At 26.7% G+C, this 17,037-nt stretch overlaps 6 protein-coding genes across 6 annotated transcripts; 2 read left to right on the plus strand and 4 right to left on the minus strand.

Moving 5' to 3' along the window:
- The first annotated feature begins 473 nt into the window (after window positions 1-473).
- On the plus strand, window positions 474-996 carry LOC134829695 (succinate dehydrogenase assembly factor 3, mitochondrial). Its single transcript, XM_063842910.1, has 2 exons — window positions 474-632; window positions 689-996. The coding sequence occupies exons 1-2, from the start codon at window positions 569-571 to the stop codon at window positions 994-996; spliced, it is 372 nt and encodes a 123-aa protein (XP_063698980.1). The 5' UTR covers window positions 474-568.
- Window positions 997-1,021: 25 nt separating this feature from the next.
- LOC134829693 (dihydrofolate reductase) lies at window positions 1,022-1,813 on the minus strand. Its single transcript, XM_063842909.1, has 2 exons — window positions 1,612-1,813; window positions 1,022-1,546 (listed from the first exon to the last, which is right to left on the minus strand). The coding sequence occupies exons 1-2, from the start codon at window positions 1,695-1,697 to the stop codon at window positions 1,072-1,074; spliced, it is 561 nt and encodes a 186-aa protein (XP_063698979.1). The 5' UTR covers window positions 1,698-1,813; the 3' UTR covers window positions 1,022-1,071.
- Window positions 1,814-3,434: 1,621 nt separating this feature from the next.
- LOC134830134 (akirin-like) lies at window positions 3,435-5,235 on the minus strand. Its single transcript, XM_063843518.1, has 2 exons — window positions 5,011-5,235; window positions 3,435-4,793 (listed from the first exon to the last, which is right to left on the minus strand). Exons 1-2 carry the CDS (start codon window positions 5,081-5,083, stop codon window positions 4,303-4,305), a joined length of 564 nt encoding a protein of 187 aa, XP_063699588.1. The 5' UTR covers window positions 5,084-5,235; the 3' UTR covers window positions 3,435-4,302.
- A 1,866-nt stretch (window positions 5,236-7,101) lies between these two features.
- LOC134829767 (tRNA (guanine-N(7)-)-methyltransferase non-catalytic subunit wuho) lies at window positions 7,102-8,544 on the minus strand. The gene has a single exon (XM_063843012.1). It carries the CDS (start codon window positions 8,448-8,450, stop codon window positions 7,248-7,250), a length of 1,203 nt encoding a protein of 400 aa, XP_063699082.1. The 5' UTR covers window positions 8,451-8,544; the 3' UTR covers window positions 7,102-7,247.
- A 1,208-nt stretch (window positions 8,545-9,752) lies between these two features.
- On the plus strand, window positions 9,753-10,591 carry LOC134830293 (elongation factor 1-gamma). The gene is made up of 2 exons (XM_063843721.1): window positions 9,753-9,905; window positions 9,966-10,591. The coding sequence occupies exons 1-2, from the start codon at window positions 9,822-9,824 to the stop codon at window positions 10,422-10,424; spliced, it is 543 nt and encodes a 180-aa protein (XP_063699791.1). The 5' UTR covers window positions 9,753-9,821; the 3' UTR covers window positions 10,425-10,591.
- A 126-nt stretch (window positions 10,592-10,717) lies between these two features.
- LOC134830292 (serine-threonine kinase receptor-associated protein) lies at window positions 10,718-16,598 on the minus strand. Its single transcript, XM_063843720.1, has 3 exons — window positions 15,958-16,598; window positions 11,665-12,333; window positions 10,718-10,914 (listed from the first exon to the last, which is right to left on the minus strand). The coding sequence occupies exons 1-3, from the start codon at window positions 16,073-16,075 to the stop codon at window positions 10,718-10,720; spliced, it is 984 nt and encodes a 327-aa protein (XP_063699790.1). The 5' UTR covers window positions 16,076-16,598.
- Window positions 16,599-17,037: the final 439 nt, after the last annotated feature.

Raw genomic sequence — 17,037 nt, forward strand, 5'->3', positions numbered from 1 at the left:
CTTCTTTTGAGCTTTTTACGACTTTTTTATCTTGTGACTCGAATCGAATAATAAAAACGATGATGACTGAAAAATGTATGGGTGAATGCTAAGATAATAATCAAATTGTATAATACTCATATAAAACTAAAGAAATCGCACTGTATATAATCTGCAAAAAAATACAGTTCTTCATTTTACAAAAAAAAAAAAAATTACTTTTTCAATAGAGTCAGGTTGGAGATTAGATAGGAGGAATATTTAAGAATCTTCTTAGGTTGTTCAATTTAGAATATAAAAAAACTAATGTGTGACGATAATAAATTTAAATTATAAAAAAAAAAATTTTTTTTTCTTCAAGGCTTCATTTTTCCAACGGTCTTTTCAATTTTCATAAAAAAGTGCTTTCAATTTGCTTACAATCTGCTTTCAATAAATAAAATGAGACGAATGAAAATTATAAACTTCATCATTTTCATTCGTCTCACTCAAAAAAATCGAGCTCGATTGTTGATTTTTGCAAAATTTAATTGAAACTCAATGAAAAACTAGTTTTTCTCCTTTGACATCCCCTTTTTCGGCTTCAGCGATGGCTCAACCTCACGTACAAAAGGTTCGATTGTTATATAAAACTATCTTAAGACTTCACAGAGGTAATTTTTTTTCGTTTTCATCATTTTCGTGTCATAACAAATTTAATTTTTCAAAGGTTTACCGCCGGAATTGCAAGTTCTTGGTAATGAATACACCCGCGAAGAGTTCAAACGACACAAAAACTGCTCCCCGATGGAAGCACAGACCTTTATGAGCACCTGGGCTGGTTACGCGATAGATTTGGCAGGGCAATTAGGCATCAGAGGAAAACCTCCCACGGGGAAAATCGGAAAAGAAATCGATCCAGAGCTTCTTGAGAACATGCGAGATGAGCAAGTTGCACAATTATATGAACTGCTGAAAGCTTCAAAGGGCTTAGATGAGAGTGAAGATTTAATTGACACGAAAAATCCGAAGAGCTAGTCCATCGTCTAATTTTTTAGACCAATTTGTAGTTAAAAAATAATCAAAAAAAATTATTTATTTTACCGGAATGCCTTAAACTTTTTCATAAATCTTGTATTGATACTTAATTCCGTTCTCTTCTTGTACTTCGCTCGGTATTTCCGGATCATTCGGCACAATTTTAAAATTATTTCCGATTTCAGGGAAGAATGTATCACATTCAAACTCTCCCTGAACATCCGTGAAGTAAATTCTGTGACATCTATCTGATCGCATTGCTTCCTCATACACCGAACATCCCCCGACAATCCAAACATTTTCAATTTTCGGAGCAATTTCTGATTCTTCCAAGTGTTTCAACGCCTCTGGAAGACTCGAAAAAACCAAAACTGACTCAGGGAACGAATATTCTTCCTTATTACGAGTCAAAACGATATTAATACGATCTTTCAAAGGTCTCTTATCCTCGGGAACTCCAAAATATGTCTTTCGACCCATAATTACAACATTTGTCTTTGAAGGATCATTGATTTTCTTCGTTGTATTTGAAAAATGACGAAGTTCCTTTCTAAAAAAAATTAAAAAAAAAATCAAAAAGAAGTCAAGGTAACTATAAAAAATTTAAATTTTTACCTCAAATGCCATGGAAGATCTCCTTTAATGCCAATTCCGCGATTTCTGCATGCAGCAACTATTAAATTAAGCTTCAGCTTGGACATGATGTTGCGAAAAAATAAGGAAAAAAGGTATGGAATGTATAAAAAAGTGAGTAAATAAAAGTTTCGAGATAACGAAGTTCGCTTGTATTCGCGGTAGATATTTTTTTTTGCGATTTGACGTTTTTACGAACATCTGATTCTTTTAAATAGAATTGTCGTTACTTGAAAACGTGGTTGTTTCATAATTTTATGAAATTTATTTTTATATTTAAAAAAATATTTGTGAGTCAAAAGCACGTTTCATTAAAATTTTAATTTTTTTTTGTTTGAAAAATTTATGAGAATTTTTAAAAAAGTCAAATTTTTGTTAATTTTTCTATTAAAATGTCTCTGAAGCGTTGATTTTAAGATTTATTAAAAATTTTATTAAAATTTAAAAATCACAAAATTTTTTACTGAAAATTACTTTTTTCTTCTATTTGTTTAAATTATATTTTTTCAAGAATTTTTATTTATTTTATTTTATTTTTTTAAATTAATTTTATTATTTTTATTAAAGCAAAAATTTTTATTTAGATAAAATATTAAAAAAAATTGACTTCAGAACGAAATTTTGATTAATTTAATAATTTAAAGATAAATTTTTTCATATTTTTATTAAAAATTTGATCAATAAACTATTAAAAAAAATATTTTTTTAAAATTTATTAATAATTACTTAATTAGGTGTTTAAAATTTATTTTTAATAATTTTTTTATTATTATTATTTTTTATTATTAGTTAAATTTAATTTAATTAAATAATAAATTTAAATTAATTTTAGTTTTTATTTTTTTTTAATCTTTCATTAATTTAAAATATTTTAATTAATTTAAATTTATTTTTAATAAAATTCTTTGAATTAAAAATTTATTTATTATTAATAAAATTTAATTAATTAATTTTAATTATTTTTCGATTATTTTTTATTCTTTCATTAAATAATTAAATTAATTTTATTAATTTAACAATTTACTATGAAAAAAGCCTTCAAAAAAATCCATTTAATTTTTTCCACAGCAATCAACAAGTAGTTAACATGCATTTTTCATGTCGCTAAGTAACAAAACTCACTTTGACCAACATTTCCATTTGTTTTGTCAACAAAAACTTTTTCCACGAATCAAACAAAAAAAAATTAAAACTCAAAATATTGCTTTTACTTCATTTTATTAGGCACGTACAACTACAAAAAAATATAATCATAATATAATATTTTTAAAAATTAATCATTACCATTACTTTTATTTTAAATTTTGCATTTTTATCTCCTTTTTTTAGTTTGAATTTATCCGTTTCTTGTTAGTTTTAGTTTGGTTGTGTTGCATAATGTTTATGATTATGTTTTGTTTAATTTTATTATTTATAATTATTTTTATTTTTTTTATGGGCTGCTGCTATATATAATATAATATACTCAGATATTTATTTTTCATTATTTTTTTTAAATCTAATTGAGGTTGCACTGCTTTTTACGCTATACAAGAATTATTACAGATAAAATAACAAATATAACAAAAAAAAAACGGAATTCTAAATAATTATTATTATTTAATTTTAATTATTATTTTTTTGATGATGAAAAAGAAAATTATTTATTACAAAAGAAAATATTTTCCAAAAAAATCGCCTAATAAAAGTTATTTTTTTTTATTTTTATATAAATTTCAATCATCATTTTTTCTTTAATATTAAATTTCTTATCAATTAATTTTTTTTTATAATTATTATTTATTTTTATTTTTACTTCATATATTTTTTATATTTAAATGGAGGAGATATTTAACGGATTATTTATCAAAAAGTACAAATTTATTTGTTATTGTTTAAAATATGAATGAAATTTAATATTTAAATTAGATTTAAATTTTTGTTTCGGTAAACTGAAAAACTTGTATTTATTGATGATGACGCGTTTTTGTATAAAAATCCTATCAACACAAGTAATTTTTATTTTTTTTTATTTCTGCATAAGTTTCGCTTGCTTCATCACTTAATAATATTTATTATTATTTTTTTTATTTTTGTTTTTTTTTTCAGCTAAAGCTAGATTTTTTGTCAAAGTGGATTTTTTTTCACAGATTAAATTTTCTTTTTCGGAGAGGAAAGTTTTTTTGTGTGGCTGAAATCCACTTTAACCGTGTCTTGAATATCTCTTTTTTTGTATTTTTTCATTTTTTTTTTGTCGATATCGTTTAAATTATTATTATTATTAATGTTTATCAATTAATATATATAATTAATTAAACTGCCTTATCTGTCTAATGTTCTTTTTTTTTCTTCACATGTTTTTTTTATGTTTATTTTACGAGAGATGATGAATTGCGGATTTCAATAAAATGAAAAAAAAAATAAAAAATTCGTTGAAGCAGATGAGTTTCTTCAGTAATGGTCGTCGATGAATGATGATAATTGCGTATCAAAATAAATTTATCGGCTGTTGTTGGGAAAAGGGGTGAGCGAGTACGCACAAAACTATTTCTTTCGTGTGTGTGCAGCATGTGATACGTGACGGGGGGAGAGATAGAGATGAGAATGAAAAATGTTTCGTTTGTTACCTCTAAGTATGTTGCGTCGTAGTATTTTTAGTACGTACAGTCGCAGTCTTTCTTCCTCCTCGTGGTCTTATGATAAATAGCTGGGGGCAGCATCCATGCGACTCTGAATCTGGTCGCACGTGAACTTGATGAAGGCGTCATATTGCTCCGCCAATTTTGTGTTCAGCACGGTGTCATATTGCTCGATGAGCGCCTGTTCGCGATCACGGACCATCCGTTCGCAAATCATTTGCACCTGCTTGAACGTAAACACCGCCATTTCGGGATTCTTGAGGAGATTGGGGGGACTGTCGCAGCGGCGGGGCGAATCGGGTCCCATTTCCGAACCACTTGATTCGCTGTCGTGCATGCGTTCGGTATTGGCAGCTGTGTAACGGAGTTGACGACGACGATGCAAACGACGAATTTCGTCGCGGATGCTCTGTGAAATCTTCTCGGGCGTCAATTTGGGTTGTGTGGCATCGAAGAAGGGACTTGGCGTTGGCTCGATCAGCAAGGCGTTGTTGCTTGTGGTCTGTGATGACGGCGACGAGGTGCCAACTTTGTCAAAGGGATGGCCTGAAACGCAAAAAAAAATCCATTAAAAAAATTCCATATGTTCCAAAAATCAAAAAAAAAAATCTAAAAATTTCCAACGCGCATTTGCAATTTGAATAATTAATGGCTTTTTGGAAATAGTTCCCCCATCTTTGCCTTTTTATTATTTTCATTCCCATAAATATTCACACACGACGACAATCTTTTGTTCGTCACGTACGTTCTACGGGGCACTTACATCGTCTACGCTTTGCTGGTTTCTGATTTAGCGATTCCCAATCCAGGCCTCGTTTGAGAGTTGCACACGCCATTTCTGCTGCAATCGTTTGTCCACGCACTTAACTCGGAATTGCGACTATTTTTTTGCGATAATTTTCACGGAAAATGCCACGAAAAATTGCACAAACTTTTTTTTTTGCCAGAACCAAAATTTCAAAAGTAAAATGGAGTCGATTATTCGCAGTGTTTGCCCGAATAAAACTCCCGCGATGGCGTTTTCAGACGAATGAAAGTGATAAATTCTGCCATGTGATTGAAAATTTAAAAAAATTTTCGTTAAATTTTTTATAATTTTTATAATTAATTCTGAATTTTCGAAAGAAAATCTTTAAATTAGGTTAAAAATTTAAAAATTTTATTTTTTTTTTTTGAAAAAATATGAAAATTTTTTCAGCAGTTTAAAATTTTAAAAAATTCCATTAAAAATTCTAAAGAATTGAAATTTGGTAGAAAAATCTAAAGTTTTTTTATTTTCTAAAATTATTTTTAGAAATTATTTTAAAAATTCTATTGATTTTTTACCATTTTTATTTTTAAAAATATAAAAATTCAATTGCATTTAAAATAAAAATTTTTCATAAAAAATTCAAAATTTTAATTGGTTTATTTTATTTTATTTTTTGTTAAAAATTCTAAAATATTATCAAAAAGTAAAAAAAAAAAATATTTCGAAAAAAATTGTCGAAAAAACTTCCAAATTAAAATCTAATTTAGTTTTCAATACAAAACTATGTCAAAGGAAAAATTTTTTTTCAGTTTCAATTTTTTTGCAGTTTTGAGTTATAAAATGATTAAAAATGATAAATTAGAGCCCTCTGATAAATTTTTATCCATTTGGAGCAAGATTTGACAAAAATTGCTTTGACACAGTTTTTGACACAGTTTTTGACACAGTTTTGCTCTTGATTTAGTTTTCAAATCAAAACTGTGTCAAAGAAAAAAAAAATTTTCAGTTTTAATTTTTTGGCAGTTTTGAGTTTTAAAATGATTAAAAATGATAAATTAGAGCCCTCTGACAAATTTTTATCCATTTGGAGCAAGATTTGACAAAAATTGCTTTGACACAGTTTTTGACACAGTTGGTTTTTCTCTTTTTGCTCTTGATTTAGTTTTCAAATCAAAACTGTGTCAAAGAAAAAATTTTTTTTCAGTTTCAATTTTTTGGCAGTTTTGAGTTATAAAATGATTAAAAATGATAAATTAGAGCCCTCTGACAAATTTTTATCCATTTGGAGCAACATTTGACAAAAATTGCTTTGACATAGTTTTTGACACAGTTTTACTCTTGATTTAGTTTTCAAATCAAAACTGTGTCAAAGAAAAAATTTTTTTTTCAGTTTCAATTTTTTGGCAGTTTTGAGTTTTAAAATGATTAAAAATGATAAGTTAGAGCCCTCTGACAAATTTTTATCCATTTGGAGCAACATTTGACAAAAATTGCTTTGACACAGTTTTTGACACAGTTTTTTTGCTCTTGATTTAGTTTTTCAAACAAAACTATGTCAAAGAAAAATTTTTTTTTCAGTTTCAATTTTTTGGCAGTTTTGAGTTATATAATGGTTAAAAATGATAAATTAGAGCACCCTGACAAATTTTTATCCATTTGGAGCAACATTTGACAAAAATTGCTTTGACATAGTTTTTGACACAGTTTTTTTACTCTTGATTTAGTTTTCAAAACAAAACTATGTCAAAGAAAAAAAAAATTTTCAGTTTCAATTTTTTGGCAGTTTTGAGTTATAAAATGATTAAAAATGATAAATTAGAGCCTTCCGACAAATTTTTATTCATTTGAAACAAGATTTGTTAAAAATTTCAAAATTTTTGTCTCGAGCCTTTGTTTGAATTTTAAAAATTTTCAAAAAATTCTTAAGTTTCGCCGAAAAAAAATTAAAAGATTCCTATTGTAAATAGTTTAGAAATTTAATATAAAATTATAAAAATCTTCTTTCTTTGAGCTTATTGAAAATTGAAAAATTAAACATTAATTTTTATATAGTTTTTTAACTTATATTAATTTAGTTCAAATTTTTTTAATGAAAAATTTAATAAATAAAAATTTCTTAAAAACTTTAGAATTTTTGTTAAGATTTAAAAATTTTCATAAAGAAATTCATATTTTCATTACAAAAATATTTTTTATTAAGACTTTCATTAGAAGTATTTAGTAATTTAGAAGTTGGATTTTTGAACTTTTTATGTTCGTTTTTCCTTTTTGGCATTTTCCTCTTCGATGCGTTTCCGTTTTTTCTCGACATACTGATCGACACTCGCAACCGCCTTCTTATAGAACGATTCCAGTGCATCCTCGTAATGAATACGGAAGTCCTTAAAGTCCGTTTGCAGCAACTGCTCAACAGTTTCGAGCTTGACTTCTTTGAATGTTGTCACAATAATTTGCTTCAAATGCAATTTTTCGTCTTTTGTCTTGAATAAAATCGTAAAATGCTGCCCATCCGAGTCAAAAGTCACGGAAACCAAGAAATGATCTGCGACGCATTCCATGACGTGCATTGTCGTATGACCCCATTTACCTTCGGCATCACGCGTAACTTCGATAAATTCAATTTGATCGGGACGTCGAAGCAACGCAGCGATTAGTACACGTTCGCTATAGTCTCCGGGCACGACAAAAAGCTTTCCAACGGGCGATTTTGTCTTAATTTCGTGCGCGCATTCGCCTTTTGTGTAATCCCAGATGCGGAGCGAGGCATCTCCCGATCCCGAGACAAGCCATTCTTTCTCGCCGAGCTCAAAAAACTCGATTGACGAGACAAATTCCTTGTGGCCCAAACAAAAAGCTTCGATTTCGCAGTGTTCGGGCCATTTAACGACCTTGATTTTCTCATCGCGATCGCTTGTGACGAAAAAATCCATCTCCTTGTTCATTTGGATGTCGAGTACTTGACTAATGTGTCCCTGAATCCATTTTCCGGGCGATTCGGCGTCGATGCAATCGAACACAAACACATCTCCCGTCTTGTCGGCAACTAAAAGACTGCTCGAATCGGGGAAAAAACTCATCGCACTCGCATTTCTCGCAATTTTTCGACGCGAACGTAAATTTATCGCATCCGGAAGCACGTCGTACAAATAAAGAGTCTTGTCAGTCATTGCCACAGCCAAAAATTTACTGTTTCTCGAAGCCAAAATCATTCCGATGCGGAATTCGAGTGTCGGTTCACTGCCTCCATTTTCCATTTCGGTGCCTTCCGTTTTCGCATCTTCCTCGTCGACCGCTAATTTGATGGGTTTTGCTGGAATTAATGGAGCATCTTTGTTTACGTCATGCAAGCGATGCAAATCCACGGATTTCGTCTCGTGATTCATGTGCAAAAAGAGGAGTTTTGTGCCCGTGCCAATGAGCAAGATGTTGCCTTTGAGACTCAATAACGACATTTTTCAAGGATTTCCGTTGTTTGAAGGTAATTTTGTTTTATTATTTTGCAAAATTTTGTCTTTGTTTATATTTTAGCGAGTCAAACATGTGAAAGTGATGCGACGAATGAAAGTGATGAGGACAAGGCAATTATAGAAAATGTCTTGAATTTAATTTTTTTTTATTTTTTGATGAATTTATTTAATTGTCGAGTGTCTAAAATATGAAAAATTATTAAAATTTTAACTAATTTTGAACCAAAGAATAAAATTTATTAAAATATCAATATTTTTGTTTTCTGAAGTTTTTTTTAACTTTTAAAATTTTTGCTTCAAAATTTTCAATAAATTTTTGAATAATTTAATTTAATTATAATTTAAAAAAAAAATATATTTTGAATAATTTTAATTTTTTAATTGCGAAAATAAATTTTAAAAATATTCTTAAGGGTGAATAAAAAAAGTAAGAAAAAAAAATAAATTATTTTTTTTTTGTAAATTTTATTTAATAAATATTGTTTTGCTTCACAGTAAATAAGTAATATTTTATTAAATATTTTTGAATTTTCTAACAACTATTAAATGAATAATTTTTAAAATTTTTTGTCATAAGTTTCAACTATGAAAATAATTAAAATAAAATAATAAATGAATAAAAATTTAAAAAAATAATATTTTTTGTTTTTTTTTTTATTTTTTGAAGTTTAAAATTTTTGTTATTTTTGTAAAAATAAATCTTGTAAGAACTTTCATATTTTAGAGAAATTTTTAAAAATTTTAGACAAAACAGAATAAAAATATTTATATTAATAAAATTTATTGCTTCAATATGGTCAAAATTTAATAAGGCAAAAAATTCAAATATTTTGTGAACATTTTTTCAAAATAAATTTCAAAATAAAGAACAATTTTGAAAAAAAAAAAAAATATTTGAATATTCAAATAATTTGAATATTGGACAAATATATCCAATTTTATAAAATATTTTGAAGAATATTTAAAGAAAAAATAAAATTTTATTTGAAAAAAAATTTTTTTCTCTAAAATTTTAAATTCAAAAATTTAAATTTGAGTTTAAATAATTTAAAATTTTTTTTTAATATTTTTTTTCTATTTTTTTTTTAATTTTAAAATTTTTTAGTTATCAGTTCAAGTTAAAATATTTTTTAATTATGTATAATTTTAAGAGTAAAAAAATAAATTTTGAGATGAAAAATCTAAAATATTTTTTGAAAATTTTAAATTTTTTTTATAAAAAAAATTAAAAGGATGCAACATGTAACATTTTTTAAAATTGTATCAGCCCAAAATTTGACATATCGATTGTTGTTGCCACACTCGAAATTCATTGCCACACACAATTTCCTCGGAAAATTTTTCTCTCACGGAAAAATGGCTGAAATTGATTGCATTTCTCGTCTCGCCAACGTTTTGCGGGTCACACAGCCCGGAAAACTTGCCTACAATCAAGAAAAGGTAAATTTTCTACAAAACTTAAATTTTTTTCGACCTTTTCTGATCAAAAAATTTTTTTAGATTGTGACAAGGACAAAAGGCACCGAATCTCGTTCAGGTTTCACGACAATTTGCACAGAAATTGCCCGAGAATCGCGCGACAATGACTTGCTGCTTCCCAAAGACGCCGAAATGCGCGTTCAAGTGCTCCAATGGCTCGATTATTGTGCGTTATTTGTCGTGCCCGCGAACGGCGATAAACACACGACGACGCAACTTTTGAAGGAATTGAACGAATATCTCAGCACGAAGAGCTATTTGGTAGGACAGGAGTTGACAGTCGCAGATATTGCGGTATTTTTCGCCATCGAAGGCATCGTGAGGAACTTGACGACATACGACAAGGAAAATTATGTGCATTTGTCACGTTGGTTCAATCACTTGCAGCAACAACAAAAAATCGCGTGTCAAGGTCAGGGATCGCCAGTCAACTTTGCGACAATTCACATGCTCGGATGGTCCAAGGGAACGCGATTGTGAATGAAAAACTGCAGATTTGTACTTTTTCTGCTTAATTTAATGTAAAAATGACTTTATTTCACTCTCGCTTTGGAAAAAACCTACATTTATTGCTTGGCATCCATGATTTTTTTTGTTAAATATTTTTTTTTCCTCAAAATAAATTAAAAACTAATGTCAAAAGTAAATTTTACTCTTTTTTTGTTGGGTTTTTATTTTTAAAAACTGGGGCAGGTGGAAAAATTTGAAGAAAAAATAAACGATTCGATTCGAGATAAAGTCAATTTTTATCAATCCATCTTCGGAGCTCGCGTTTAGTTGGCAGTCACTTCTCTCACAGAGTTGTTGAGCGATATTTCGTTTGGATCTGTGCACTTCCAGAGGCCGTAGTTCTTTCCAACTGTCGTTTGCCACAATCGCAGAGTGCCGTCTTCGCTGCCGCTTGCATAGAGTTCGCCATCGGGACTGAAGCCAACTGCGTGTACGGGACCAAAATGACCTTTGAATGATTCTGAAAAAAAATTAAAAAAATTTTGATTAAAAATTTGTTTAAAATTTTACTTTTTTTTAATTTAAAAAAAAATTTTAATTTTAAAAATTAAAAAAAATAGTAATTAATTAAATTATTAATTAAAAATTATAAAAATTATTTTTTTTGAAATTCTTAATATTTTGATTTATTTTTTTTTTAATTTTATGAACACTTTAAAAAAATAAAAATTTATTTAAATAGTTTCCTGAAATTTAAAAAAAATATTTAAAAAATAATTTTAAAGAAAAAAATAACACTTTTGTTCAACGAATATTTTTTGAGGTTTTAATAGAAATTTTAGCAAAATTTAAAAAAAAATATTTTAAATTTTGTTTTGAAAAAAAAAAATAAAATAGTAAAAATAATTAAAAATAAAATAAAAAAAAAAACAAAAAAAAAATATAAAAAAATTACATTTAAGAAAAATTATTCAAAAATTAATAATTTTTGAGAAATCATCAGAAAAATCAGAAAAAATATTTTTTTAACAATTTTTGAAGAAACATAAAATTATTTGAGGCATTTTTTCAACAAAAAAATTATTTTTTTTTTTTTTTTTTTAATTAAAAAATTTTCATTTTTCTAATATTTTTGTGCGGTAAAAATGAAACTCAAAATTAAAAATATTTTTTTAATTTAAATTTTTTATATTTAATTTATTTTTTTTTAATTTTTGAAAAAAATTTTATCAAAAAATTAAAAAAAAAAAAACAAAACAGAATATCTTACCAATTTCATTGCCTGTCAGATAGTCATATTTGTACATTTTGAAGTCTTCGCCGCCCGCCACAAACGTATGCTTATCGGGATGCAAGCTAGCCGACGCAATGAGTGTCGGCATCGAAATTTCCTTCACTTTCGAAAGACTATTCGTATCCCAAAAACTAACGCTCTGTCCATGCGTCACGGTAAATATCGTCCCGTCCTTCGACAACTCCAAACTATTTGGCGTCGAGGGGAATTCAATGCGTTGCACTTCCTGCACCGAAACCTTATCCCATACCCGGAGCGTCTTGTCTTCCGCAATACTGATGACACACTGATCGTTGCGACAGAAAATCGCACGTTTCAAGTTGCCGGCATGCCCCGACAGCGTAATGGGGTTCGCGGCATTCGGTTGATTGAGATCAAAAATACGCACGAGTTTCTCGTTGCTGCCCGTCACGAGATACTGACTCGTTCGATCGAAGGCGACTGACTTTACGATGTGATTGTGTTGGAAACTGTGCACTTCTTCGCCCGTGACGGCATTCCAAATTTTTCCCGTAAAATCGGCGGCGCCGGAAGCAGCTAAACTCGCAGTGCTGTTGAGAGCGACGCCCCAAACGGCGCCTTTGTGTCCCTCGAAAGTGCCAACCCAGTCGCCTGTGTCGCCGAATCGGAGCATTGGCTTGCCATCTGAAACGGGAAAAGGAAAAAAAAGTTGAAAATTACTCGGAAAAAATTGACAAGGAGACCATTCAGCTAATTATTATTGTGAAAAAACGAGCGTATTAAATGTGCAAAACAGTCATTAGAATGTAACGTTCAGCTAAATAGTGCCGGAAACAGCCTTGAAATTAACTAACGTTTATGTTTTGAACTGTGTCGACTTCTGGAGTGACTCGACAAAACTTATTTTCATCGGAAATCTTTTAATTTTTGTTCGTTTTTGTATTAAAAATTTGAAAAATTGAACGAATTTCGAAAAATTTCTTCATGAAAACTATTTTTATGAAATTTATTTCAAATTTTCTATATTTTTTTTGCAATTTTTTAAAAACGTTAAAAAATCTAACAATATTTGAAAAATTTCTTAAAATTTTTTAAAGTAATTTCTTAAAAAAATAATTTTCTATGAAAAATTAATCACAATCTTAAAATTTTTGTATTGTTAATTAAATATCTTGAATAATTTCTAATATTTTTTAAAAAATAATAATTTTTAAGGAAATTTATTTAAAAAAAAAATCAATTTTTGACCAGTTATGAATTAAAATTTTTAAAAATCGAACATTTTCTAAAAATTTTTAAGAAAAAAATAATTTTTTATTTTAAATTTTATCAAATTTCCCCCATTGACGGTTCAAATTGCACTTAAATACACCTTTCGATCGATATTCATTGTTCCAACGGATTAAAAATCTATTTCAGTGCATCGACTAGACCAGACAATAATGCAAAAATCGTAGGTAGAGATAATTTTTCTGTTGTCACGATCACCTGTTTTCCCGAGAAATACTTGAAAACAATGCAAATTTGTCACCCGGAGCTCAGAATCCGGATGGAAATGCGGAAACGACACGCCTTTCTTACATTTTTACGACTTGAATCGCAAATAAACAAGATAATAATGCAATATTTATTACAGAATTGACACACACTCAAAGTTCGAAAGTCAAGTCGCAACGGAGAACTTCAAGGATTACGACGCAATTCATTAAATTTGTAGAATTTCAAGCGAATTTCTTCGATCGAACAACTTTTTCTTGATTATCATGCGATGCGGCATCACAGAAATGCAGGTAATTGCAATGTGAAGATCGTCGCATCGGAAAACGTGATTTTTTTCACAATAACAATTGTGACATGAAGTAATTTCAAGTGTTTCGTTAAAAAAAAAAAAATATCGCAAAAAAGCCTTGATATGTTGATTAATGATTCAGGTTTTTATGTTTTTTTTTTGTTCAGGTCTCTATTAATTGGATTCTTTCTTTAATGCAATAAAAACGTGAAAACGGCACGAAAAATATTTTCTTGTCTCGCACTTCGGAATATTATGTCAGTGTGACTTACGAAATGGCAAGAAAGAACCTTCAACAAAGATTTTAAAAAGTACTTGCGCAACGGCGATTACGACAATTGATCGATCAGCTGTCTTTGTATCGGCGAGTTCTTAATTTTTTTTTATAAAATTACCAAAAAAAATTGTTCAAGGGCTTAAAACAGGAAATAAAAGTTAATAATTTTTTATAAAAAAAAAGAACCTTTGTAGTGTTTGTAAAGTCGTTATCTATGAATGTAATGAGCGAAAAAAATATTCATGACTTTAAATAAATTATTTATCGTTTAAAAATTATTTTAAAGACATTTCATTTAAAAAATTTAAATTTGTGTACTTTGCGGTATTTTTTTTTTTTTTTTTTTTTTTTGTAAAAGATTTTAGACAAAAAAATATTTTATAAATTTTTGAAATTTTTTATACAAAATTTTAATTTAAAAAAATAATTCAAATAAATTTTTTTATAACTTTAAAATAATAATTAATTAATTAAATTTTAATTAATTTTTTTAAAAAAAATTAAAAAAATTTTGAATATTTTATTTAAAATTTAATTAAATTAAATTGAAAAAAAATTTTATTTCAATAAAAAAAATTTTTTTAAAATTAATTTTTTTTTTAATTAATTTTTAAAAACTTAAAAATTCAATTTAATTTTATTTATTTAATTTATTTATTTATTTAATTTTTTTAAAAAAAATCATTTTTAACACATTAAAATTTAATCAAATTATTTTTGCTAAAAGTTTTATTTATTTTTTCTAAAAATTTTATTCATTTAATTTTTTCATTTATTCATGATTTTTAATTTTATTCAATTTAATTTTTAAAAATTCTATGATTCAAAAATTTTTTTTTTTAAATATTTTATTGAAAATTTTATTTTTAAATTAGTTTTTTTAATTTAAAAATTCTATGAAAAAAAAAATAATTTTTTTTTAAATTAATTTTTAAAAAATTTTTAATTAAATTTTTAATTAAAAATTATAAAATTTAAAATTTTAATTTTTAAAATTTTTCAAAAAATTTTTTTAACATATTAAAATTTATTTAAATTATTTTTGGTAAAATTCATATTTTTTTCTAAAAATTTTTTTTTTCAATATTTTATTTTTTATTTTAATTTAATTTTATTAATTTTAATGTTTAATTTTAAAAAACTCTAATAATAAATTATTTGTTCTGTAAAGTTTAAAAAAAATTATTTTATTGAAAATTTTATTTTTTTTTAATTTAAAAATTTTTTTTAATTTAAAAATTCTATGAAAAAAAATTAATAATAATTATTTTTAGAATTTTTTGCTTCTTTTTTCTTAATATTTAAAAAAAATAGTTTTAATTAATTTTAAATTTAATTTAATTTAATTAATTAAAAATTTTAGAGTAAATGTACCAAAATATTTAAAAATTAAAAATAAAATTTTATCAAAATATTTTTTTTTTAATAATTCAAAATACACTTTAATCTTAAAAAAATTTCCTTCCATTGACTTTAAAAAAAATCATAAATCGCCGAATTCATCATACATAAAAAATTACGTACAATAAAAAAAGAAACATAAAAAAACTGTTCCAAATCAAACCAAAGCAAACTGCCGAAAAGGGCAGCAGCAGACAAAAAAAAATCACTTTAAAGACAATTCTCATGCGCAATTTTTTTTTACATGCCTTGATATGATAGACAGTGCATGTAAATATGTGTTCATTATATTTCATTACAAATTACACACACACGAAGCTCGCGAATAAAATAATATTCAATCACCTTGATATGCTTTCAATGCTAACGACTTATTTTACTTTGTGTGTAGCTCGTGTATGTGTCTCCTTTTGCCTGCACTGACACACAAAAAAAGTGCAGCTCGTTGATTTTTTTTTTATTTTGTTCCTGAAGAAATGCATACTGTAAATTTTTCGCGATTATTTATTCGCGCGTTCAATTAAATTATGTAAAAAATTTTTTTTTATTCGTTTTTTATATCAGGAAAAAAAATAAAAACAATGAGATAAGAAAAATAAATTGTTACAAGGAAGGTCGAGAATTTTTTTTTATTTTTTAAAAAATTTTCATGACGCAGGAAATTTCACTTTTTAGGCTCAAAAAGGCACCGGTTAGTACAAAATTCGTTTTTATTCTTCTGAATTGAACAAAAAACGAAAGAAAAAGAGGTCAAGGCACTTTTACTCTCATCGCATTCACATTCCTCATCATTAGCGCGAGTTTCGTCACGAGACAATGGGACGACGACGCGATTTCTTACCTTTGCACGCGGAAATTAAAAAGTATCCACAATCCGTGATGTCGCTAAAGTCCAAATGAACGACGGGTCGTGTATGTCCGGAACAAGTAAGAGGAATTTGTTTCAAGCTGTTTGCCATTTTTTTGCCTTATTTTTTTTTAATTCCGATCAAAAGTGAATTTTTCGTTTTTTATTAAATTAAAATGGCATTCACAGTTCTTTTTTTTTCTTTAAATAATTTAAATTATTTTTTTTTTCTATTAATAAACCGAAGAATCACTAATAATTGAGTTTTCACACAAAAATTAATTAATTTTCTTCACAGTCACTTTTTATTTATTTTTTTGTTGTTGATTTGGATCAGAGGTAAATGTCTTAATTAGTATAATTTTAGATTTGTTATTTTTTTATTTGCAGAAGGGAGAGAAAGAGAGTGTATATTTGGTGCTTGCTTGCTTTTGTAATGATTTGACGGATTTCGAGAATTTTTTGTTTTTGAACTAATTTTGCGTTGCTTTTTGTCTTGTCTACACTAATTTACACTGGAAAATAAAATAAAATCGAGTTGCTGTTCTTTGTTTTGTTGTGTGAATGTTTGAAGAATGCAATAATAATATTTAAAAATAAGGGTGTAAATGGTGTGATGACTGCCGACTGCTGAATGAAATTGTAATGAAAATGACTGCTGAAATAATTGACTGCGGGGAGAGTAACAATTTTTTACGCCTCATATTGCAGGCACAGTGGGATGAAATTTTATTTTTTTGTCATTTTTTTATTGATTTTAAAGAAATTTTTTAAAAAAAATATTTTTAATTAAAAAAAAATTTTTTTTTAGAGAATTTTAATTATAAAAAAAAAATTAAAAATTACAAAAACTATTAAAAATTTTGAATTAATTGAAGAATTATTTTTTGTTTAATTTTTTATTTAAAGTTTTTAATTTTTGTAATTTAATTTTTCATGTCGAATTTTTGTTTAAATAAAGTAAATAAAAATTTTTAATTAAAAGGTCATCAAACAAGAAAATTATTATTAAAAATTTTTATTTTTATTTAAAAAAAAAATTAAAAATAAATTTTATCAAAAAAAAAAAAAAAA

Source organism: Culicoides brevitarsis, chromosome 2, assembly GCF_036172545.1.
Source record: "Culicoides brevitarsis isolate CSIRO-B50_1 chromosome 2, AGI_CSIRO_Cbre_v1, whole genome shotgun sequence".
Taxonomy (NCBI): Eukaryota; Metazoa; Arthropoda; class Insecta; order Diptera; family Ceratopogonidae; genus Culicoides; species Culicoides brevitarsis.

What these genes read in the sequence shown, in the direction of transcription:
- LOC134829695 (XM_063842910.1), top strand. Translation starts at nt 569, where the DNA reads ATGGCTCAACCTCACGTACAAAAGGTTCGATTGTTATATAAAACTATC. An exon ending in TATCTTAAGACTTCACAGAG is followed by an intron (nt 633 to 688) that starts GTAATTTTTTTT and finishes AATTTTTCAAAG; the next exon opens with GTTTACCGCCGGAATTGCAA.
- LOC134829693 (XM_063842909.1), bottom strand. Translation starts at nt 1,697, where the DNA reads ATGTCCAAGCTGAAGCTTAATTTAATAGTTGCTGCATGCAGAAATCGC. An exon ending in GATCTTCCATGGCATTTGAG is followed by an intron (nt 1,547 to 1,611) that starts GTAAAAATTTAA and finishes AATTTTTTTTAG; the next exon opens with AAAGGAACTTCGTCATTTTT.
- LOC134830134 (XM_063843518.1), bottom strand. Translation starts at nt 5,083, where the DNA reads ATGGCGTGTGCAACTCTCAAACGAGGCCTGGATTGGGAATCGCTAAAT. An exon ending in ACCAGCAAAGCGTAGACGAT is followed by an intron (nt 4,794 to 5,010) that starts GTAAGTGCCCCG and finishes TTTGCGTTTCAG; the next exon opens with GCCATCCCTTTGACAAAGTT.
- LOC134829767 (XM_063843012.1), bottom strand. Translation starts at nt 8,450, where the DNA reads ATGTCGTTATTGAGTCTCAAAGGCAACATCTTGCTCATTGGCACGGGC.
- LOC134830293 (XM_063843721.1), top strand. Translation starts at nt 9,822, where the DNA reads ATGGCTGAAATTGATTGCATTTCTCGTCTCGCCAACGTTTTGCGGGTC. An exon ending in TTGCCTACAATCAAGAAAAG is followed by an intron (nt 9,906 to 9,965) that starts GTAAATTTTCTA and finishes AAATTTTTTTAG; the next exon opens with ATTGTGACAAGGACAAAAGG.
- LOC134830292 (XM_063843720.1), bottom strand. Translation starts at nt 16,075, where the DNA reads ATGGCAAACAGCTTGAAACAAATTCCTCTTACTTGTTCCGGACATACA. An exon ending in TTTAATTTCCGCGTGCAAAG is followed by an intron (nt 12,334 to 15,957) that starts GTAAGAAATCGC and finishes TTCCCGTTTCAG; the next exon opens with ATGGCAAGCCAATGCTCCGA. An exon ending in TCTGACAGGCAATGAAATTG is followed by an intron (nt 10,915 to 11,664) that starts GTAAGATATTCT and finishes ATTTTTTTTCAG; the next exon opens with AATCATTCAAAGGTCATTTT.